Below are 24,993 nucleotides of genomic sequence, written 5' to 3'. Positions count from 1 at the left end.
TCCTCTACTTTATATGTGGGACACCTACCACAGCATGGTGTGCCAAACGGTGCCATGTCCGCAGCCGGGATTGGAACTGGCGAACCTCAGGCTGCCAAGAAGCAGAACATGCGAACTTAACCGCTGTGCCACCAGGCCAGCCCCTTATTAAGTTCTTACACTCCCATGGTACATTTGTTACATACTAATGAACCAATGTTGACACATTATTATTAACTAAAGTCCACACTTCATAAGAATTCTATGAATTTTTACCTAATTCCTTTTTCTGTCCCAAGAGTACATCCAGGATGCCACATTACATTGAGTAGTTATCTTTAGATTCCTCTTGACTGTCACAGCTCATCAGATTTTCCTTATTTCTGATGACCTTGACAAAACTGAGGAGTATTGGTCAGGTATTTTGTCTATGTTCTTCCATTTGGGTTTGTTTGATGTTTTCCCCATGGTCATGCATTTTGGGGAGAAAGACCTGAGAAGTAAAGAGCTATTTTCATCAATATCAAGGGTATTTACTATCAACGTATCTCATCACTGAAGATGTTGACACGATTAACTGGCTGAGACAGAGTTTGCCAGGTTTCTCTGCTGTAAAGTAACTCATCCTTCCCCACCCTCCTGGTTACCCTTTCCATACTCTTTAGAAAGAAAGCACTATGTGAATCCCACACTTCAGGGATGGAATGGGGAATTATACATAGTTATTTGGAATTCTTCTGTATTGATATTTGCGTATTTTCCCCCACTTAATTATTTATTCAATCATTGATTTTTATCAGCATGGACTCATGGATATTTTATATGATGGGTTTATAATCCAGTACTATCTTATTTATTTTGTTGCCCAAATTGAGCTCTTAGGCATTTTAGTCATATAAAGGAATTACAATCCTCACAAATAAGTGCTTACTGAGCATTTCCAAGTTTTAACATGGTACCCATCAATCAGTAAGTCAATGAGCCTTTATTAATTGCTTCTGAGTATCTACCATTTGGCCCAAAGGCATTGTTCTAGACATGTAATTATTGGGAAACCTTAAACACTAAGGTAACCAGAAATTTATAGCTTTCCTGACAGCACAGAAGCAAAGCCACAGTGTGTACTCCTGTGAACCCACTACACGATGCTGTCCAAGAACCTCAATGCCTCCAGCCCACAGGGACTTTAAGCCCTGCTCAGGGAAGATACCAAAGAATAACATAGGGTTTGAAATTGTATTTAAATTTTAAGATAGATCCCAGCTGGCTTCTTTCTCCAAGGAAGTTACAGAAATTTCTAGACAATCTGTGGGGAAATGTGATTGGTTCAAATTTCAATCAGCCCAACTTTGAAAACGTAGGTTTACTAAGAAATAATGCAGAAAGATACATCAGCTTATCCTTGTTTTTTTATATGTGGGCAACATCAACTATGAGTTTTGCAAAGTAGAAAATTAAAAAGCTGTTATTATATACTACCATGTTAAAGTAAAAACTGGGTGTTGAAAAACTAAGTAACAATTGTTGCCTTCAGAGATTGAGACTCTAATTCTGCTCCCCATCCCAAAACAATCTTAATTGTTTTCAAGACTCTCCAATTTTCATATAATGAATAACTATGTTACACTTTTTTTGAAAAAAATAGCTTGATACTGAAAAATTATAACTATTGAACAAGGTGCTGAGAAATCTCTAGCCTTTATTTCAAAGGGTAAGAAAAAAAATCACATCAATTTCTCCTTGAATTTGACCTTTTAGTTTAGGAATTAAGGATGTAATATTATACTAAGAACCTACTGAAGTTTTCATGATCTTGTGTGTCTTCTGATTTAGAGAAAAGAAGCATTGACTGTTACAAATAAACATAGCATAGAAAAAATTCAATAGAATACAGAAAAATAAGAGATAAGGTAAACAACGTTGTGTAAATAAACAATAACAATTCTTCTTCTTTTCCTCTCATTTTTGTTTTATTTTACAGGCAAATATCACATTATTTAAAACAAGTTTACAGAGCTTATATTTATTATGCTTTATAGGACAGAAGGAACTCTAGAGCACAAATGTTTCAAATTAGCTGAAGACATTCAAGCATAAATTACACTCACTGGGATTATTTATAGATATCTGGAAATCAGTTTTGTTATGCCCAAAATTTACATTAAACAAAGATAAATTCCAAATTAAGCCACTTTGCAAAAAGTGAAAGAAAATTAGGAAGGAAATAATGCATATAGTTACGCTCCCCAATTTTTTTATTCTTTAGTTCTTTCTGTCAAGGTTTTCAAAGTCCATGTGCAGTTATTAATACTATATATACTTGTGCATATACATATATGTAATATTAGATGTACTACTAAATGAATAAAAAACTAACCACAAAAGTAAAGAATTTGGAATGCTTGGATTTTTTGTTGCTGTTGAGGAAGCTTAGCCCTGAGATAACGTCTGCCACTAATCCTCCTCTTTTTGCTGAAGACTGGCCCTGAGCTAATATCTGTGCCCATCTTCCTCTATTTTATATATGGCTTGACACACAGCGTGGCTTGACAAGTAGTGTGTAGGTCCACACCCGGGATCTGAACAGGTGAAACCCCGAGCTGCCAAAGCAGAACATGCAAACTTAACTGCTGTGCCACCAGGCCAGACCCAGGAATGCTTGGATATTCTCAATGTTTCTTAACAACTTGAAGTATCTGTGTGCTCCTACATCATTTCTGTAGATTATAGATTCGTGTAATATTTAAAGAAAAGAAGAAGAAAAAGAAAGAAAACAAAATAAAAAAGATAATAGAGAAAAAAATTCTTCTTGCTCTTTATATCAAGATCTCAATAACCATGTGAACCTCACTATAGTCCATCACATGACTCCTTCTCTACCAATCTAAAATTTTTAAAAGGGGAGGAATGATGAGAAGAATGCTTTAACCTCAGATATGCTATGAAAACTCTTGTTAGATCTCAGTTTGTAACTTCAGTGTAGACCCCTTCATTTCCTGCTCGTAGTGTGTGTCAAATTTCTCGTTCAGGGCAACTGTAAAGTAATTCTTCCAGTCTCCCACAATCCCTGTAACAGAGAAAAATAGTAAATACAATGTCTTCCAGCCAGAATCATGAAGTTTTTTAATATTCATCACTTTCTTTAATCTAATCAAATTTTATTCTTGCAATCCTCAATTATAGAAATAAATGCATACCATAAACAAAATATGTATTTGAGCTTGCAAAGAAGATTTGTCCTGATTGTTAAAAAAACAAAAACACAACAAAGCAAATTTCTTTCTCTGATTCTTCCCACATATGGTACTTCACTTAATTTTTCTTCACCAATTTCCTCTGAAATGTTGGATCTTCTAAGATGAGATCCATATTTTACCCACTTCCAAGATATTAAATATCATCTTCATACTGGTACCACCCAAATCTAGACTTATACCTCTATATCCAACTGCCTACATGATATTGCCACCTGGATTCCATACAAGAGTCTCAAATTCAACTAGTTCAAAAACAAATTCATTTTCTTTCTCTCCAAATCATGTTTTCTTTGTGTACTTTTCCATAACCTGGTTAATAGCAACACCAGGTATCCAGGCATAAACTTTGAGGTTGTCCCTCAAGCACACCATCTAACTCTTTCTTCATACTCAGACTTCTTTCATTTCCATTGCCTCCTTCCATTTCTGCGGCCACTGGCAGAGAAGATCCTCAGTATTTCCCACCTGTGCTAATATGGTAGTCTAGCAGGCCCTTCTCTTTTGCTTTCCATCACATCCAACCCTGCCCTGACAGAAGGAAGTCTCTTCGTATTTTAAATTAGTCAGTAGTTCACATCCCTCCTTAGCTCAAGGAGCTCTAAACTTTCCCAGTGAAATTGACCAAAACACAGAAAATGTATGTCCTGAGATTTGGGTAGAGTCTGAGCATATAGCCGGAAGCAGCCCTTTACACGCATGACAAGTATTTTAAGATCATTGTTTCATCTTAAAAATACATGTGGATATTATGGAAAAGGAGACTGAGATAATTTGAGAAGTAAATAATTAAAATATAACCTGCACGTTAAGTCTCTTTTCAGGGACTCCCTGTTTTGGCCCAGTGACAAATTTGTTATTCCTATTACTTCAAAGATCCCTGACCCTCTCACTGACAACTGGGTTCAAAGAACAAGATTTTCTTTGTCCTATCTCTGCTGTACGTATCAGTACATCTGGATGTCCCAATACTCTGCATCTCCTCCACGCCTTTGGGTTTATAAACAGACTATATCTCTTCAGACTGTGCCTCCTCCTAATAGAATGTCACCTCATTGTACTTTGATGTTTTGCTAAACAGACCTGTATTTGCAACTAAGTCCTTTGAAACTTAGTCTTTTTTCAACAGGTTTCTTGAGATATAATTGAAATACAAAGAATTGTGCATATTTAATGTGTACAATTTGATAAGTTTAGACTTTGATGCTTAGTCTTGAAAAGTGTCTGCTGGTTGGTCAAGGAAAAGCTAAGTGTTCTAAGCTTGTTTCCTCATCTCAAAACGAGATAATAATGGGAACTTGCTCCTGAGTCTCTGACTAGAATTTAAAGAGAACTAGAATTTTAAAATTGTCTATAATGTACATGATGCAGCAGCAAGGCACAGACGCTTAGTAAATGAAAGCTAGTAAAGTGTGGTATTAGTGCTGAAGTTGGGGTCACTGCTGGTCATTCTTAATATAATGTGCTGCATATATTAAATAATCAACAAGTAATGGCAATTTATTACTGGTGTTACTAGTAACACTAATGTTTTATGCCTCTCTAGAACTGGTAATTCAATAAAGAAAGTGCTCAAATAAGAAACAGCTATGAAGAAAACAAACTGGCTTCACAGGCATGCATAGACCTCAATAGACAATTGCCTACAAGTATTTCAACTTGTGACTTCCTATAACAATAGAGGCAAATAATGTGACTATCTCACCCTTTCTCATGAAGGGAGATATTTTTTGGTTCATGACTTCGTCTGGTAGTATTGTGTAATTGGTAGATGGATTGTTCTTCATCTCCTGGAATGAAGTATGTTGTACAATCTTGTCCACAAGCTCCTCCGATGGCTTCCTTCCCAGAAATTGTATCAATTTTATCACCTCTTTTCTGATATCCTAGGGAGAAAAAGTATTTTGAAGACTCAGTTACTGAAATTGAATACACTACTATTTGGATTTCTAAAAAAAGAGAAAGAGAGAAAGCTTTTCTCCTTTTTTTCCCACTGATATTGAAATTACACATCTCTAAGCATAATTTCCCTCATCCATAAAATGGATACAAAAGATACTTCAAAGATTGTTAGAACACTAAACGGGATGAAGTTTATAAAGTACTCTTTGTAGTCCTTGATACATAGTACATGCTCAATAAATATAATCTATGAATGTGAATATACATGTTCAAAGGCTACAGTTTCTTGTGACACATCAAGTTTGGTGCTGAAAATATGCAGACAGCTTTCATTTTTCTCTTACTTTATTGGTGTAACTAACGAGAAGCAGAGAAATCAGAAAGACAAAAGGTGTGGGAAAGCAAACGCTCACATGGAACATCAGATATATATGAACCATAGCTACAAACCTCCCCATCTGTATGTCACTCCAACAGTGTACCCTATTATCCAGCTAAATCAGTCGGTGCAACTGTTCACAATACCAACTATAATGCTTATCCTGATGTTCAGTTCCCTCTGCACAGAATGCTCTTTTCAAATGCTCTGTTCTACAAATTACGGCTTGTCTGTCAGATTTTAGCTTAAGTATCACCTTCTTTGGGATGATTGCCTTCACTATTCCAATTTGCGTGATATGACCCTATATTTGTCCTCATAGATTTCCATATAAATCTATTGTACCATATCATTATTCTCATAATTTTTACTACATTTGTGTGCCTTCCACAAAGATTATTTCTCTACATATAATTTTTTAATTGTTTATTTAGCTTCCACGTATGAGTGAAATCATATGCTATTTGTCTTTCTCTGCCTGACTTTTTTTGCTGTCTGATGGTTGCTGTGGGTTTGTCATATATGGCCTTTATTATGTTCAGCTTCTTCTTTTCATACCCATTTTACTGAGAGTTTTTATCATAAATGGATGCTCAATCTTGTCAAGTGTTTTCTTTACACCTATTGAGATGATCACATAATTTTTATTCCTCATTTCGTTGATGTGGTATATCACATTGATTGATTTGTGGATGCTGAACCATCCTTGCCTCCCTGGAATAAATCTCACTTGATTGTGGTAGATGATCCTTTTAATGTATTGTTGTAGTTAATTTTCTAATGCTTTGTTGAGAATTGTTGCACTTTTGTTCATCAGTGATATTGGCCAGTACTTTTCCTTTTTTGTATCATTCTTGTCTGGTTTTGACATCAGGATACTGTTAGCCTGGTAAAGTGAGTTACGAAGCATCCTCTCCTCTTCAATTTTTTGGAAAAATTTGCCAAAGATAGGTATTAATCTTATTTCCCTTTAGCATTTATTTTATAATTAAGTGTATACTATCCAATTTTGATACAGATTTGCAGTTTTCTGATTCCATCTATCTATTTATCATCTTGCTCAAAGCTTTGTATACCTTCACCTTTTTGTTTCAGATAGGAGGACTCCTTTTAACATTTCTGTAAGGCCATTCTAGTGGTGATGAACTCCCTCAGCTTTTCTTTGTCTGGAAATGTCTTTATTTCTCCATATCTGAAAGGTAACTTTACTGGATAGAGTATTCTCAGCTAACAGTTTTTGTGTTTCAAGAGTTTAAATACATCTTTCTACTCTCTCCTGGCCTGTAGGGTTTCTGCCGAGAAATCTACTGACAGCCTAACATGTATTCCTTTGTGGATTGTTTTCTTTTTCTCCCTGGCTTCTTTTAATATTATTTCTTTCTCATTGATATATCACAGTTTTGTTATCACGTGTCTTGGAGAAGGTATTTTTGCATTGAGATAACTGAGTGTTCTATCACCTTCATGGATTTGTATACCCAGTTCCTTCCCCAGGTTTGGGAGTTTTTTAGCTATTATTTCTTTAGATAAGCTCTATGCTCCCTTCTCTCTCTCTTCTCCTTCTGAGACACCCAGTACCATTATGTTGCCCTTTCTAACAGAGTCAGATGTCTCATAGAATTTCTACATTTTTTTAGTCTTAGTTCTCTCTCCTCTTCTACCTACATCATTTCCAGGTTTCTATCTCTGAGCTTGCTAATTCTCTTTTCCATATGATCTGCTCCATTTCTAATGCTTTCTAATGCATTCTTTATCTCATTTATTGAGTTCTTCAGTTCCAAAATTTGTTTGGTACTGTTTTAAAGCTTCAATTTCTTTGGCAAAGTATTTCTTCTATTCATTGATTTTATTCCTGAGCTCATTGAACAGCATTTCTCAGTTTTCTTATGGCTTGTTGAGCTTCCTCATGATAGTTATTTTGAATTCTTCATGAGGTAGATCACAATCTTCCATGATTTTCTGTTTGGTTTCTAGATAATTGTTTTCTTTCTGTAATGCCATCATACTGTGGCTTTTTGTATCTCTTGCTGAGCCATTCCTCTACAGGCACATTTGCTGTAGAAAACACCTCTTGTTATTTAGATATCACTTTCTTTTGATTCAAACTTTTCAACTGCTTGGAGATTAGAAGTCTTTCATTTGTTTTTCAGTAGCTGGTGCTAGAGTGCTGATTTTCAGTTTCTCTTACCTCAGCTGCCTCTGGCTATGTTTAAGGATGTGCATATTCCACCCTCTGAAGCCTCTATTTAGGATGTCACCAGCACTCTCCTTGTGGACGCCTGCACTTCTGTAGGTTGCTGACACCTTGCTCTTCTGGTGTTGTCGTGAGTGCTGGTTTTGCTGCTGAGGCTCAGGGATAGCTAATGCCTCAGCACCATCCAGGATCACATGGATAGGAAGCTCCACCACTGTGGGAGGAATAGGAAATGATGGGGAGGAAGCCTGGTGCACAGGGCACCAGTTCAGCTTTTGCTTGTTGTCTCCTGGTCACAGGTGCAGCTGCCATTGGGACGTAGAAGTCCTATGTGCACCAGGCTCTGAGACAGCACCAGGGCTGTGATCACAGGGCTCCACCTCCACTGTTTATCCACTTCCTGCTGCAGATGTCTCCCCCGCTGGATACCTGGAACCACACACATGCCTCTGCTGCTGCTCACTGAGTTCCATGGCACTGGAGGTTGTTTGCTCCACAGTGGCCAAGGATACAGAATCCCGGGTCTGCCTCTGCTGTTCCCCCATTTGGCCTCCTCTCTCTATGTGTTCCAATTGACCCACCTTTGTATGGACCAATGTGTGGATATTTCTGATATCCTAGGGTGTTGGGCAATGTAGCCTTTGTTGGGTTATGGATGTTTTACTGTAGATTGAAGGAGAAAGACAAAAGGATCCTCTCACACCATCATGATGTTGATGGTCCTCCTACACACAATGTTAATATGTCTGATTGTCTTTCTAGTTGATACATTGTAGAAACAAGAGAAAATTAATTTATTCATTCCTAGGCTCTTTATTGATCCAACTCTAGAGGGAACCTAAACGTGACCATTATTGACCAAAATGGGGAGTAAATGGACATGGACAATGTGAGGGAGTGAGATGGTTAAATTAACTAATAAATTTTGCTTCTGTGCCTTTTAAATTTACTGTCATCAATATTCCAGTTACAGAACACAATGTTAGATAATATAATAAATTACAGATTGTGACTGCTTCTCATTCAAATTTGTCCAGTGATAAATTCTATAAATAAATTATAATTTAATCTCTAAAATATAATTAATGATTTTAAATATATCTTCATCAAAACAATTCTAAAATTACTGCAACATGAATTTAAATAATTGTGCAAAAGTGTAAACAAGACACGGATATTGACTGCGTTCTTGGTTCCAATAAAGAATGAGAATAGAGAGGACGTTTCTCATCTTTTAATGAAGAGAACCAATATTTTGCCTATCTTTTAAAAAATTACTTGATATGTGTAAATATGAGCTTTAAAGAATAAAAATGAATACAGCACCCATTACCCACTAGCCACCTTGTGGAAAAAAACATTCAAATTTTGTTGAGTTCTTCCACTGGCAAGTTTCTAACTGCATTCCTTTCATTCGCCATCCCCATTTCCACAAACAACAACAACATTAACAACAACAAAAAACACCCTTCTACCCTGAAATTGATCTAATCAATTCTGTGCTTTACTTTTTAGTTTTCAAACTTATGTTTATATCCTTAGACAAGATATGGTTTGGTTTTACCCAAATGATGTATATTTGAAGTTTATTCATTTTCTTTGGAATAGAATATTTAAATGTAGGACAAGAATACATCCCGTACTGATTCTTGATTCTATTTATGTTTGGGTTGTTTCCAGTTTCTATGGTTATGGAGAATGCTGCTATGAAGACTGTTGTATGTATAATCTAAGGTATACAAGCCAGAGTTTCTCAAGAGTAGATATTTACTAGTGGAATTTCTGGGTCTGAAGTTATGTGTATGTTTGCCCCTCCTAGATAATTACAAGTTGTTTCCATAGTATTTGTACCTTTTTATTTTCCTATCAGCAGTGTGTTACTTCTCGCTGATCCACATCCAGACTAACACTTATTATAGTCAGACTTTTTAATTGTTGTCAATCTGCTGGGTGTGAAATGGTGTCTCATAGTGGTTTTTATTTTGAATGACCCTGATTACTAATGAAGCTAAAGAAAAACTAGATTATGAGGAAATTTTGAGGACATCATATGTTTGCATATTGCTGTTCCAGCATTCTCTTTACTCTCTTCTTCTGGAAGTTTGAGTTGGTATATGTGGGACCTTATCACTTTATCCTACATATCCATTAATCTCTTATCAAAGTAGTCTATCTCGTGTGGTTCATTCTATGGAATTTCCTCAGCTCCATCTCTACTTGACTAATTCACTATTTAGCCATGTCTTATTTGTTATGTAAACCATCTCTTGATTCTCTAATTTTAATTTTGTTATTATTTTAGAAATTCTATTTTGCTAATTTTTTCAAATCTGCCTAGATAATTTCAATAAGATCTTATTTCTTTGTAAAATTTTTAATTTCTTCTTTCTTTTCACTTTTACACTTAACATGTTAAGCATAGTTATTTTATAGACCTTCTCTGATAATTCCAACATCCATGAGTTTGGAGTCGAATTGACTCTTCTTTCCCATTCTGATTCCCAGTTTGTATGTGTCTATGTGTGTGTGTGTGTTTGTTGTTATATTTTATTAGTTTTATGAACTCAAGTTCTTTCAAATTTTATCTTTGGTAATTTTTTGAGATGGGTTGAAAATGTATTTATTCACAGGAAGAGTTTTATTTATCATCTTCAAATCTGTGCTAAAGTATCTGGATTATTGGAACGTTTGGAGGTGGCTTTATCATTTCTTTAAAGGCAGATTTTTGGATCTAGAATATCTTCAAATGATACCACTTTAGAAATTAGTAAGTTGCCCATTTGTTTTTAGTTTCTTACCTTCTGCATGTCTTCATAGAAAAGAAACAGCACATGTGGATTCTTTCTCTTTTCCCACCAAGATTTTGCATGTTTATACCAGGAACCATAAGGAACTAAAATTAGAGATAAAAACAATGGAAAAGGCATAATATCATCTTTATACAGCTTGAAAATGAGTGTTCACATAACAGTAGAAAAAAATACATAGAAATAAATAATCATAGAATGAAAACTAGGTATTACCCACATGTTTAAGTAAATTTCTCTGCAGCAAGAGAGGCAAATTATTTTAAATAATCCATATACAGGAACATATTCTCAACTTTCATTATTGTGACATGGTTTATGACACAGAGAAAAAGTGAAGGAAGTCCCCTTATCATCAATTTGATTTAGGGTTCATGTTTGAAACTGATGTGTATGTGAGGGTGTGTGTGTGTGTGTGTGTGTGTGTGTGTGTGTGAAATCTATCAACATTCCTACAATCAGAATTCAATCTGTCTCATATTTACCGTCTACAAACCAGCTTTGGCAACTGAGCTATAGCTAGTAACTATACAGTTTTTTATTACACTACTTGCAGTTTAGATGGTAAAGAGTGTTCTTCTAGGGACCTTTAGTGTCATTCTGACTCTAAAAAAGTTAAAAGATTTTGGAGATGATGTGATATGACTAAATGCTGTCTCTTCCTTTCTCTTGCCTTATCTTCTCTCACGTATATGCAAGTGTTCCACCCAATAAAAAGCTGACAAAATAATATAGTAATGTGTAAGTCAAAGTATTCTACTTTGTATTAAATCATTGCATATCTCTTCTATTCTTTGTCCTTATTGACAATTATCCTTACAGAAAAAGTTATATAATAATATTTATATGGTCTTATTCATCCATTTTGTAGAGGTGCAACATTATCTTTCTCTGTCTTACAATGTGGGTTTTGATGATCTTGAGGCAAGTATTTTATTCTCGATGCTTTAGCATAAGTTTTTCCAACATGTAGCAACAAACATAAAGTACATACATCCTACTTTTGTTTAGTTAACGTCATCTACTATGGATATAGAAATGGCATTATTATCAGTTTTCTTTACAATTATTACTACAGGAGCAGAATGGCCTTCCTTAGCTAATAGTAAACTCTCCTGAACACTTTCTTCCTCAAATCTAAATACTCAGTTGCTTTAGTCTGGAGCTAAATACAAAAGGGCAACATTTCCCAGAATTTCTGCTCAAGTAACTCTATACTGTTCTGAAAACTCCAGTTGACTCATTCAGACTGCACACTGGGTAGAATGAGTAAGTCCTTGTTAGATATTCAGACTTTGTGAATTCTGGTCCCATGTAGCACCTAAAATTTTTCACGGAAACAAATAGGCATTGTCTCTTCTTTATTCCCTATCCCTTTGTTCAATGGAGTTGTAATAACATGCTGCGAAATACTTTTCTAATAAAAAGAGATAAGAGAATGAATTGGACACTGAGTTTCAGTCTTAGAGAAGTTGTTACTTTCACTTCTCAAACACACTTATGTATTTATTTGTAGGCACTGAACTAGAGTGTCCAGGTTTTGCCATTTGCCATACACAGCTGGAAATCTTATGCTTGCCATAAAGTTTAAGGGCTTCCAGACCTTCTGTGTTTTAATTAGGGAACAGGGAAGAAATTAGACTAGGATAGACAATAAAAAGTTTTGCTCAGAGATACCATTTGTCTTGTATCATTTCCCTTGAAAGAATTTAGAGAAAATAAGCTGTTCTTACCTTCTCCATCCATGAATTTCTCCACAAACTCTTGAAAAGATCCAGGATGTGGATGCCCAGCTACCATTAGAAAGAAATAATAAAAAGAAACAACCACGTCCTTGGCATTCCGGCAAAGATAGATCATCTAAGAGGATGAAATCATATATTAAACCACCTGATTTTTTTCAAACATTGTCTCATCAAGAATTAAAAAGGAAGAATTTATGTTTTCAACTATAAAAATAATGCTTATGTATTGTAGATATTGTATAAAATATATAAAATTATAAAGAAAAAACACTTCAATAACCTGAAGTGACAGCATCTCCTGTAGTGTTGTTAAATGTTAGTTATCACTTTTCATTTTAATGCTATTTGCACTGATAAAAGCTCACTTAAATGTCACAAATTCCATTGCTATAAATTGAGCCAGATTGATTATTATCCCCAATTTATAACTGAAGAAACTAAACTGAAGCTGAGTCAGAATATGTCATTGAGAATAACTCAATGAGAGCAAATGATTTGATAAATCATTCAGTCAACAATGAAGTCCCCCAGTGTTTAGCCTATAACACCATTCTGCATACTAAAGGAAAAAAAGTCCTATTGTTTCTTCACTTCCAATCTTCAAGAAAAGTTTTCCTGAGGGTCTATTTAAAAGCACATAGATCTCAGTAAAAACACAATATTCACCAATACCTTGCTGTGTTTCCGTTTTACATACAGAGGAAACACCAATAAATTAGTAATCAGGAAGCCTTGATTTTAGTTGGTAATTCTATTACTACAAAGTGCTATCATCTTAAAAAGTAGCACTCCTTTTGGACTTACATTTTTTTACCCACTAAACAATTGAGTTGGGTCAGATTATGGTCTCCACTAGGTCTGGTAGTCAATGTTGCAAGAAAAGATCTGCAAAAGTAAACTCCAGTATCCCAGTGGTCTTCCCTTCCACCCACGGGAACCAGAGCAATGCCATCAGAGAAGGCTGCTCTTGGTTCTCCACTGTTTACTGGATATGACCAGGCTCACTCATTTGTCTTACTCAAGTCTCTACAGTTTCAAACAATTTTAAAGAAATCTTCTAGTTTATTCTAAAAACTATGGCTCTCGTTTCTAAGATCCCACTATAAAAACTTTTAATTATTACAGAATGAAAGTGATATTTCTATTCTTTTCAAAGCTATCATTAGTCATATCAAACTTTTCCAATCTTCCATACAGCTCTCCCTTGTTCTTTTTGCCTATTAGCTGAATGGAATTCTTTGCTAATATATTCATGAATTTACTTCAGAATTTTCACTCTTTGCCCTTCTTCATGCTATTCTTTCTGATCTGAATATTCTCTATATCTCAAAATTCTATCCATTTTTAAGGCTTTAACTCCCGGTCTTCCATGAAGATTTCTATTCTTCCAGTTGGGTAGGTAGCAAAAGTAATCTCTCTTCCCCTAAATTCCCATTAGTTTATCTAATCTCCATTTTGACAGATCCTTTTATATACCCTCAAACTTTTTACAACACACACTCTTCCTGCCTTGGAGGAAAATCTAGGTCTTCCCTGAAGATATGACTTTTCCTGCAAGTCTCTCAAGTCAGTTCCTAGTTTACCCACAATTCATTTGGAATCATAATTCATCTTAAAATCTGACACTTGAAAGACCATCGTGCCTGTGATACTCAATCTATAGCTCTCCCAGATGAATTTCTAAGTTTTGGTTATTCCCTTGCTTTAATAGAAGATTTGAACACTTGCCTCATAGTATTACTCTCCATTCCAAATCCTGTCATCATCTTTTGTAATTTTGGTATCCATATGTATGATCCATCTGATTCTCTAGGTTCTTGTATTCATTGATTATTGTTTCTGTTTGGTTTCAGTCAACCACTGTTATAATCAAATTGTGAATCTTGTCAGTACTCTAAAGGTTTCACTTTTGAAGCCTTATCCTGGAGCATCATGTTTTCTTCTAAGAAAGTCTTGCTCCTCTCTTCTTCCTTATCAATTATTTCCAATAGACCTCTGCTGCAAGCACTGCAAGACCTCAAATCACTTAGCCTCAATTGTTTCTCATCTATTAGCCTATTCCTTTTGTTTTTTTTTTTTCCACTTTCTTCTTTTTTATCACTTATAGTTTCTGGTCCACCACTCCAAACATACTTTTACTAATAGTCCCAATCCATCTGTCTTCTTCTCCCTCAGTGAATCACCTTGGAAATACTCAGGACATGAATCCATCTATTTGCCTACTCTTTGATGAACTCTGAGATGATAATCAGTTTTGTGAAGACTGAGACTACGTAATTGTATAGTATCTATTTTCATTTGAGAAGTAAATGGGTAACATCAAGACTACACCCCAATTTCCAAAGGAAATAAAGTGACTTGGTTCAATCTCTTGAAAAAATGGTAATGACACATATCTTGAATAATACATAAATGGTATTTACTAATGAGTAAATGGTATTTATTTTATGTATGGAATGCCTTCATCAGGATGCATGTGATCTATCTAGCATTTTGTATGATAAAAGCAAAAAAATAAGAAACATTGGAATCTTCAGAATTTTGGACCGTGGATCTCCAGAAAATGTCAAATACATCATGTAACATCAGAGTACAAAATGAAAATGATTCATGACTGTGATAAATCCTCTTTTTTGTTAATAATGGATGCATATAGTACTTTAATATCTCATGGATATAGTATGGGTCATGATGTGTCCTAAAAATGCTAGAAAGGTCTTGAGGAACAGCATCATTGCCTGGGGTTAAATATATCATTCTTTCCAAAAAGAAAACTGATCATGTCAATCACCAGCTTAATATGTCTCTAACTCCTCATTATCATCAAAGAGAGTCCAAACTTCTTAACTTGGCTACAATGTCGGTTGTAATCAAACCCAGCTTCTCTCCCTGCACTCATCCAGCTAATATGTACACTTAAGCTCCCATCTAAACTGAACTGGTTTCAGATCCCTCTTGGAATCGCATCTGAGATTATATAGACTAACTCATATGCATCCTTCAAAAATCAGCTGAGACATTACTTACTTCTGGATGCCTTCCCTGCCCTTAATGTCTGGGCTAGAATTCTTCTTCCTTAACCTATGGCACCTCATGCATTGTCCATTTATTTGCCCCTTTCCCCAAGTGGACCATATGTCCATGAAGACAAGGAATGCATGTGTCTTGTTAATTGTTACATTGCTGGCACATGAAAGGCATTTAGTAAATAATTATTATGAGATATTTGGTTGATCCTGTCTAGTTCATTTACATTCCTCATACTGCCAAGCACAATAGTTGGCAAAAAGAGTACATTCAGTATAATCAGTAATAGCAACAAATACAAAACTAGCTACTATTTATTGAGTGTTTACAATATGATAGGCACTATATTAAGCATGTTACAAGCATTATCTCATTTAACTCTTATAACAAGGTGAGGAAGCTGTTATTAACATCTTTCTTTTATAGATGAGGAAACTGCAGCTTAGAAAGTTTACTTGTTTTTCCAGAATTACACCTAGAGTTGGAATTGAAATTTAGACTCTGACTATGCTATAATCCACATTTATTAAATGTCTATAGATTCAATGAAAGAATAAATTAAAAAGTGTGTATAAGACTCAGTTAAGATGTTTTCTTGACTTGAAGATTCTAAAATTTCTTTGAGTTGGATGAAGTTCTAATAATACTTGACTCTGGTTACCTTACAGTTCTTTTCCCAAAATGAGGCTGGAAGAAGGTCGGCTGACAGATGAGTCTTCACTATTCTAGGAGATGCCATCTGTTTCAGTTGTTTTATTCCTGATTTTTAAAAAATTAAAGGTTATACAACTGAAAATTATAAATATTTGTACGGATTTTATAGATATGTTAAAAATAAAAGTAAATTTAAAATTCTGTATTGCATTCATAATAATAATAATACATATTCTCTGACAGAAGTTTAGATAGAGAAAATTACACAGAAAAAATAAGATCAAATAAAATTTCACCACTTTGGAAAAATCATTATTAACATCTTGGGAAGCAACTTTCTATATAAAAATACCTAGATAACCAGAATCACAGCCATCCAAATACCACACACACTGATGAAATTTTTAATACCACCTAATTGCCCTTTTTCTTAATATATTATACTGAAACCTCATTGTCAAGAAACAAGACATTCTAAAATTTTTAACAATCATAGTGTTACTATATCACATTAGACAACTCTTCTGTTGATTAACATTTATATTGTTTCAAATTTTTCACAAAATTAAAAGAATCTGTGACAAATATCCTTTTGTATATATCCTTGAACATTTCATGGATATTTTCCCAGTTTTTAAAGTATTATCACATTCAGCTCACAGAGAAATAAATGGTCACATATTACTAGGCTCTGCTGAAGGCATATAAATGCTACCTTATTCACTGTATTCCAGACGCATCCTATACCATAAACTCTGTCAAGATTTAAACTTAAATTTACATGCCTTCTTGTGTAGAAGACATAATACTAATTGTCACTCTTGCTTACAGTCTCTTTCACCGTCCACATCCACACCTTAAAATATGCATACAGCTTTTACAATCAACTTAAACATTACCATTCATTACGTCATCTTTTCTGCATTCCAAGTAAGGTACTCGATTAAAAATGGCATCTTCTTTGCACTTCTCCACATCACCCTCTTTATAGATCATGTCTACGATTTCACTAACCCAGGTTGTGCCTGTAAAAGTTAAACAAACCTGAGTCTCCCATTGACCACGCAGGGTTGATGACAGGAATGATGGATTTACCACTGGAGAAAGTAGGAAAGTACCAATGCAATATTACTTGAAGATGTCAGAATAACCAAAGGACTCAAAAAATATTTCCTCTAATATTTAATCTTACAGAACCAAAAAATAATATCCATAAATAAAGGTGAATATTGTAGTAAGATACACCTGTGGTAGGAGTCCAACTTTGTCCATGATGAATTATGAGAATGTGCAAGCTGATAACAGTTTTGGTTCTATATTTTTACACCTAAAAAGTAAGGAGACTTGAATAATAGATGATAGACTCAAGCATGCTTTAAACTACAAACTTTACTGACAGCTCTTACACCTCAATTTGAGACCTAGTTTAGAGGATATAGAAAAGAATAAATGTGATCAAATTACAGGCATAAATTCACCAGTTTTGTGAGGTCAAGAATGATTCTACCAGGCAGAAAAACTATCTTTTTTATTTATCAAAGGTCAGATACTTAAGAACAGTATAGTGGTGAGGAAAAGAATTGAAAATAGATTATAAAGTGTAAATCAAAGAATCTACTTGAAGAAATGGGTGAGGATGAAGCTATAGACACAAGCAGAGGGCAAGCATCAAATGCCTTGTATGTTCATACTAAAAAGTGCCAGTTGCTTTCTAAAATTTTTGGAAAGACATTAACATACAGTAGGCAAAAGTGCAAGATTATCAGGGTTATGTTTGGAATGATTTTTCTTGTGTAAGAGTAAATAAAACAATGGAGTGAAGGGTCCGTAAGAAAAGAGACAAGTCACTTGTAAGTGACTGATTGTGAGACATATTTATGAGACTAAATGGGCAAAACATTTTGATTGATTCAATATAGGAAATGAAGAAGCAAGAGGAATTGAATCTGGAGTAGCTCTAAAGTTTCCTCTTCAGATGACTGGTATCGTGCTGACATTGACCCAGAAAGAGAAGAGAAATTGAGGAACAGCTTCAGAGTCAGACTAGTCAAAGGCATATTGACAAATTTAAATGTTAGATGGAACAACCAGATAGAGTAGTTTGGATTGGACCTTCTAATTTCTAAAAGTCTATGATTTAAGATTCCAGAACTTTGATAAACAGTTGAGCTAATCTCAGGAATAAATTTGCTTAAAAATGGAGTTTGCGGGATGGACTTGAAGAAGTGGAGCTAGTTAGCAGAAAAGAGTTTTTTAAATCTGTGAAAATTGCTTATACTCTGTCTACACAGCAATCACAATAGTGACATAAGGTAAAATGAGTTGGTAGTTTCAAATTTTAATTATGCATCTATATTCATCCAACTATATTACATAATTTTCCAAAGTGGCCAACAATACCCATTTTTCAATGTGCTGCTCAAGATATAGGTACAGATTATGATCTTAGAATAGAGCTATACCACATCACTTTTTCTATGTCTATATATGTCTTTATTCAATGTGAACAATGAATGAGGAAGAAGCAAACAGCTTAACATTTACCATTCAAGGTGGGTTTGTCATTTTTAGATGAAAAAGGAACAAATTTGACATAACAAAGAGACTTACCAGATTTGGGATAGGTGGCAATGACAATGTCATCTGGTCTTGCCTCGAATGCCTCCACCTCATCCCAAAATTTAATAAAATCTTTATACATTAGAATTCCATGGACTCTGCCAAAGTATGCAGAATGGTCAAGTTTGGAGGAATCCATCATAGAGTTGCACACTGAAAGAAAAAAAAATGTATGTTTTCCACTCTGTATGTACTTTTAAATATTTTAACATTAATAATAGCTTTCTATATTGAGGTTCTCTTGAGTGTCTAGCGTTTCTTTTTGTTGCGCATCTGGGGTAAAGGTATATTAAAGAAGTATCTATCATAGTCCTCTTGCTTTTAGGGTTTCTTTTCTTATTAAGGAGATAAGTCTAACATATAAAAGAATAAGAACGTACAAGGCACTATAAAGTAAGATGTCTAAAAGTATGTACAAATGTGTGATACATTTATACAATCATATTTATACATAATATTTATACTTAATAAAATCTACGATTAATGAAAACAACAGAGCCTTCAATTTTTTTGTCAAAATTGATGGGGCACATAAAAAGACTAAAAGGTTCAGAAATATAACACTACTTGGACAAATAACCACTTTTATTAATTATGTATACATTAAATAACAATAAAGACTGATGGTCACATTTGATAGCTATTGCCAGATCTCAAAGTCAGAGCTTCCTTAGTCCCTGAATACGTTTCATTAAGTGAAAAACTTCAAATGCTTGGAAAGTGTATTTAAAAGAGGATGAAATTCATGACATTGTAATGGATGTATCTAAGATATGGATCCTTGAGAGTACAGAAGATTCTTCTCTGACCTCTGACATTTCCTTTACTTTTCTCTCTCACTGGATCAGTAAATTAGTGGAGTGGCTTGTCTGAAAATTATAAGGTTAAACAAGGTGGTTATCATTTGATAATTCAAATCCTGATCCCATGACACGCTATTTCATGTTCAGGATTAGTCATAGAATTTTTAATTAAGCAAGTTTCCTTTAATGGCTTTCAACTTCTTTCACTATCTTTTTTTCCCCAAATTTACCCCACTCTGAGTTTGTGATATGGCATCTCAACAAACTTTGTCCTTCTTTGATATTAGCCTTTGTAGATCTCCCTTTTATTCACCCTTGCCCAAAAAGCTACAACTTGTTGTACACTCATACATTTGTGACTGCTGTGGTTTTTATTGTCTTTTTCAGAGGGTTTGTATTATAACAGGAGCCTCTTGGAGGCAACAGTTCTTTTAGCCATCTAATGTGTTTCCTTTAATACAGACAATCCTTATCTCTGAGAGAGGCACTGAGGAGAGGAAATGAAATTAATAGATACTGTAACAAATTAGTAGAATTAAATTAGTATTAAATTAGATTAAGTTAAATTAAATTTGAATTAGCAGAATGAAATTAGTAGATACTGTAACCCAAAAGAAGAAACATCTGATGGCAAAATTTTAGTAAGATAAGAGTCCTACAAATCAAACTAAATAATTGGACCCTTGGCTTATCCTGAAGGCTTCTTCTGATAGTGTTTTCCTCACTACATTCCTAGGCTGCACATTATAGATGAAAACCTTCGCATGTTGCCTCCTGACTCTCCCTCGCCAACATGTGGCGCTCAATCCCATTGATTCCATCTTCATTATTGTCCTCTTTTCTATGTTTATGGTCACTGTCCTAGCTCAGAACCTTTCCAATTGCTGATTGAATATGAAAATAGTGTTCCAATTTGCCTTCCTGTAAAAAGTGCATTTCTCCTCTTTCTACAACCATCAGAAGAAGGGAAAAGGATGTTATTTACTAAGAACTTCCTTTGTGCCAGACTGGAAAAGTTTTACTTTAAAATCTTATTTATATGTAATAAAATTCTGTGAAAAGCAGACATCTTTAACAATTAGGTTAACTTTGTCCTGCCCCAGATTCCTTGATGATAGAAACCATATTTATCCTACTCAAGGAAAGATAAATAGGCACACATTTATGCATACATGTAAACACGTACATATAAATATCCTTATTTTTGACAGATAATTGTTGAAAAATTTAAACAATATAGAGAAAATGAAAGTGCGTCTTTATTCTAATCTCAAGAGATAATCACTCCTAACAGTATTGCATTTATGCTTCCAAATATTTAAATGTATATAAAATCTATATGCTTATGTATATAATTTAATTTTTATTATATTTTTCATTCATTTTGTCTCTATTTTTTCACTGAACTATATAACGTGAACATTTTTTGGTGTTGATACATAAATTCTGTCTTTATTCTTATAAATGATGCATAGCAGTCCATAGTATGAGCAGAACATAGATGATATAATTCTTTATTGATGGAAATTCTTGTTTTCTCCAATTTTTTGTTGTAAGTAGCACTGCGATGAGTGTCTTTGAGGATATGTGTTTTCACACTTATCCTTGCAATGACAATAGAATTGCCAAAATAAAAGACATGCACATATAAGATACTGATAAATTTTTTTTAACAAATTACTGAAGATTGTACCAATTTCCACAGTATATGAAATTACCTGTATTCTCACATTCTCACCAGGGCTGGAAATTGTTTAATATAATCTTTCATAATTAAAAGTATATTTTTTTGATCTGTATTTCATAGATATTTTATAATTTCTCATATTTTCATATTTCTAAGTTATCAGTTATTTTAGTCCTTTTGATTCATTTTTCCCACCAGGAGTGTCGCTTTCTCCTAACAGATTTATAGCTAGTAATTTATTGCTGATTTATATACTGATGATATCTGTAGATTTTCTGTGTTATATTGACAGTTATCTTTTAAATTCTTTAATGGTAGTGTATAAAAGTTTATTGTTCATGTAATCAAACGTGTCAAATTTTTGTCTTATGGTTTCTATGGTTAACTAACATTTAAATGTGTTCATATAATGAGAAATACATATGTGTTAAACATTGATACATTCATATTAAATTAGATGATTAATATGTACTTAGCAGAGAATATAGTTATTAAGACTGTGTGCTCTACAGTAGGCCCTCTTGGTTTAAATCTTAGCTCTGCTATTCAAAGTCGTGTGATCTTGGCAAATTACTTTAGCTCTACTGTGTCCCATTTTCTCATCTACTAACTGAGGATGAGAATAATTATAATTCTTACAAAAAACAGTTATCAGGACTTAAATGAGAGGATGAGCCTGGCAATTATAAATGCTTAATAAGTGTAAGCTTATCCTGTTATTATGCCGAGTCTGTATGATAATGCAGAGGAGCCAGTCACTTTAAAGTCACTCAGTAACAGGACACATTACATGGCACTATCTCTGTTCAAAGCAGGGAAATATTTGTCCTCAAAAATTCTGAAAAGTGAGTTTCATATATATAAAATTATCTGGAGAAACTTATAGTCAGTAATCTGTTTTCTCACTGGAGAGGATAAAATCTATACATGTCCAATCTGACTTTTGCTCCTGTTTGTTTGCTTCTCTAAAGTTCTCTGGGACAACCCAGCACGACATTCATTTCCTTTTGGTCCCAGATTGCACACCAGAAATGAGACACAATGAAAGAATTTTCATTTGTTTGTTTTTAACAAAAGAATGGTTTAACATGTGTTTTGGAAACCACAGACTAACACTAGTCATGGATGCTCTTAGTGAAAGGAAAAAGAATCTCAGTCCTTAAGAACAAGCTCAACTCTTTCCAAACCTCCCTCTCAGGTATATCAGATGTAATCTCATCAAAATTATGAGATTTTGATTAGAAATTAGTCTTGTTAATAATTCAGCTTGTTCCCCAAACCTTCCCCTTGCTCTTGGAAAATAGATCTTTCAAGAGAAGCAATCTGTATGAAAGACATCGCTTGCTCTGCCTACTGATTTGTTTATTCACATGAACAACTTTTCTTGATGTTCTGCCAAGTTTGTAAGAATTGGCTTATTGTCAGTTGGGAGTAGTCGATTTACCATGGAACAGTTGGTGGGCTTTTGACTGCCTCTTCATGTTCAAATTTGGTCTCAGAGTTAAACTACGTGACATATAATAAAATCCCTTTCTTTGTTTAACTTCTTTTGGTAAATTATCTCACATCACAATGTACAGATTTAGCCTCTAGCTGCTCTCTTCTTTCTCAAAAGCAACAGCAGAAATTGTTAATTTAATTTCCTGACTCAGTATGTGGGTTACTGTTGTCTAGAAACACCAACAAAAAGCTGTTAAAACTGTGATTCATAAATTCAACTGAATTAAATTTTTTATTCCTTTTTTCCTCCTCATTTCTTCTTTCCTTCCTATTTTTTTCTCCCTTTCTAAATTCTCTCCTAGACCATCCTCAATTTTGTATACATCCAGTAAATAGCCTCTATGTTAGGGCCGACCTCGTTCCCAGGCTTAAACGCTGAGATACCACAGTGAGTACAGATGCAAAGAGCTCATTGAGTCCTCACTGTCTTGGACTGACCTGGATTTGGATAAAGTGGCTGAAAGCTGAGAATATCCTTTGTGCATCATTCTATCCACGACCTCAGCACTGTATCACAAAGTAGATGCTCACAAATACTCATTAAATTTAATTGTTAAATCAAATCTCTCCGAGCTCTCTAGTTTCTACTACAGACTCTTTGATAAATAGGTACTATCTTGCCAATGACCTCCCTATCAATGATTTACCAAGGACTTGGATTTTGCTCTTATTGACGTGATATCTCTCATGCAAAAGTTCCAGTAAAAAATTGCAAGGCCCCTGAGGATAACAGCTTCTGACATATTTCACAAAAGTGAACACAAGCCTAGAAGCCAGTCTCCACTCTTTCTACCCTGCTTGCTTTGTTTCCTCATTAGTAAAATGGAGATCCTATCCAGCATGCAGGACTTACAAACAACTATGATACTGTAGTTTGATGTTAAAACTCTTTAAACAGCAAAGCACTATACATATGCAAGGTATTATTTTAATGACAAACAAGTGATTTAAAAAGGCTTTAAGGTGCCAGCCAGGTGGCATAGCAGTTAAGTTCATGTGCCCTGTTTTGGTGGCCCGGAGTGCATCAGTTAGGGTCCCTACGTGGACCTACATACTGCTTATCAAGCCATGTTGTGGTAGGTGTCCCACATATAAAATAGAGGAAGATGGGCACAGACGTTAGTTCAGGGAAAGTCTTCCTCAGCAAAGAGAGGAAGATTGGCGGCAGATGTTAACTCAGGGCTAATCTTCATCAAAAAAAATAATAAAAGGCTTTAAATGTATTACATTATTAAGTAACCAAAGTTACAAAAGTATTGATAAACACTTTATTCTCTATTTCCTTTTGTAACAGCTTTATGATATAAAATTTGCATTCTATATTTCATTTATCTATAATTTAAACATTAATATCAACAATAATGATAAAAATACAACCTGTCTGGATGATCCTATGAAAGAAACTGCGTGATCCAGTTTAGTTTTCTTCAAATTCCCACTCAGGTTGTAAACTGCAAAAAAAATATAAGAACCACTCGTGCATTTGGAATGTTTCTGGAGAGCTTTTATTCAGAATGCCAGAGAAGGAGGTGGAGATAAATTTGAGGGGTTTGGCTTTCTGGAGCATGTGACGCAATGGAGTAAAATAAACATGGATACACACCTGCAGATACGTTTAGCCAGAGGGTCATGCTCTTCCATACAGAGATGTAGAAAGCCTCTGCTGTAATTTTTCATTTTTGGCTCATAGTCAAATTCTGAAATTTGCCAATAGCTATCAGTGTGTTGAAAAGAGAGAGGGAAAGGAAGCTAAGGGGATAATGAGAGAGAACAGGTTTGGACCAAAATATAATAGAGCTTGGGGAAAGAGAGTCCATTACTCATTCACTGATGAATAATAAAATGGGTGAGGTTACCTGCAAGAGAATAAATTTTCCAGAGGAATGAGAGGACAGAAGAAAACGACAGGGAAGATACAGGAGGGCAGTGAGCACCCTGGATCAGAAGACCAGGCTCAGTTTCCTGAGACCTGTCAAAGAAGGCTTTGCAGTACTTGGTTGTGTCCTAACAAGTCAAGCGGAAAACACCTTCTATTTAAAATCTTTGGCTTTAACTCTTAAGCAACCCTGAAAATCAAAAACAGATGACAGCTAAGGAAAGAATGTAAACATCACTTACTTTTGGATTATTATTTTAAAAATCTCACTTCTCTCTGCTCCCAAACACATTCTTCACGGTATGGTGTGGAATTTCCAGGTAAAGTTAGCCATTGGCACCATTGGAACTCGGATAAGAGAATGAGAAAAATAAAAGGCCAAGGACTTTTGGAACCCATGAATCCTCCACTTTTCTTCCTTTCATGTCTCTACACCTCCTCACCCTTGAGTTGAGAAAATTCTCCCTTGCTCCCACCCCACCACTCCCATCAAAACATCCAGCCTAGTTAGAACTGGTTAGTTCTCATTTGTCCCTCAATTCTAATTTGAGTGCACCTCCTTTGAAA

The 24,993-nt window shown here is 34.7% G+C and overlaps 2 protein-coding genes across 2 annotated transcripts in view; both read right to left on the bottom strand.

Moving 5' to 3' along the window:
• LOC103540136 (sulfotransferase 1 family member D1-like) overlaps positions 1 to 24,993 on the bottom strand; it is a 113,262-nt gene that overhangs the window by 42,278 nt on the left and 45,991 nt on the right. The window lies entirely within an intron of this gene.
• Positions 1,931 to 24,085, bottom strand: LOC103540583 (sulfotransferase 1E1-like). Its single transcript, XM_008507194.2, has 8 exons — positions 23,928 to 24,085; positions 18,552 to 18,713; positions 16,841 to 16,966; positions 15,949 to 16,046; positions 12,249 to 12,375; positions 10,507 to 10,601; positions 4,939 to 5,119; positions 1,931 to 3,046 (listed from the first exon to the last, which is right to left on the bottom strand). Exons 2-8 carry the CDS (start codon positions 18,700 to 18,702, stop codon positions 2,934 to 2,936), a joined length of 891 nt encoding a protein of 296 aa, XP_008505416.1. The 5' UTR covers positions 18,703 to 18,713; positions 23,928 to 24,085; the 3' UTR covers positions 1,931 to 2,933.

This window comes from Equus przewalskii, chromosome 3 (assembly GCF_037783145.1).
Source record: "Equus przewalskii isolate Varuska chromosome 3, EquPr2, whole genome shotgun sequence".
NCBI classification, from domain to species: Eukaryota; Metazoa; Chordata; class Mammalia; order Perissodactyla; family Equidae; genus Equus; species Equus przewalskii.
The sequence above is the reverse complement of the archived record's forward strand: the minus strand, read 5'-3'. Positions and strand labels throughout refer to the sequence as shown.

What these genes read in the sequence shown, in the direction of transcription:
- LOC103540583 (XM_008507194.2), bottom strand. Translation starts at nt 18,702, where the DNA reads ATGATGGATTCCTCCAAACTTGACCATTCTGCATACTTTGGCAGAGTC. An exon ending in AAAAGATGACGTAATGAATG is followed by an intron (nt 16,047 to 16,840) that starts GTAATGTTTAAG and finishes TTTAAAAATCAG; the next exon opens with GAATAAAACAACTGAAACAG. An exon ending in ATCTCCCTTCATGAGAAAGG is followed by an intron (nt 3,047 to 4,938) that starts GTGAGATAGTCA and finishes TCTCTGTTACAG; the next exon opens with GGATTGTGGGAGACTGGAAG.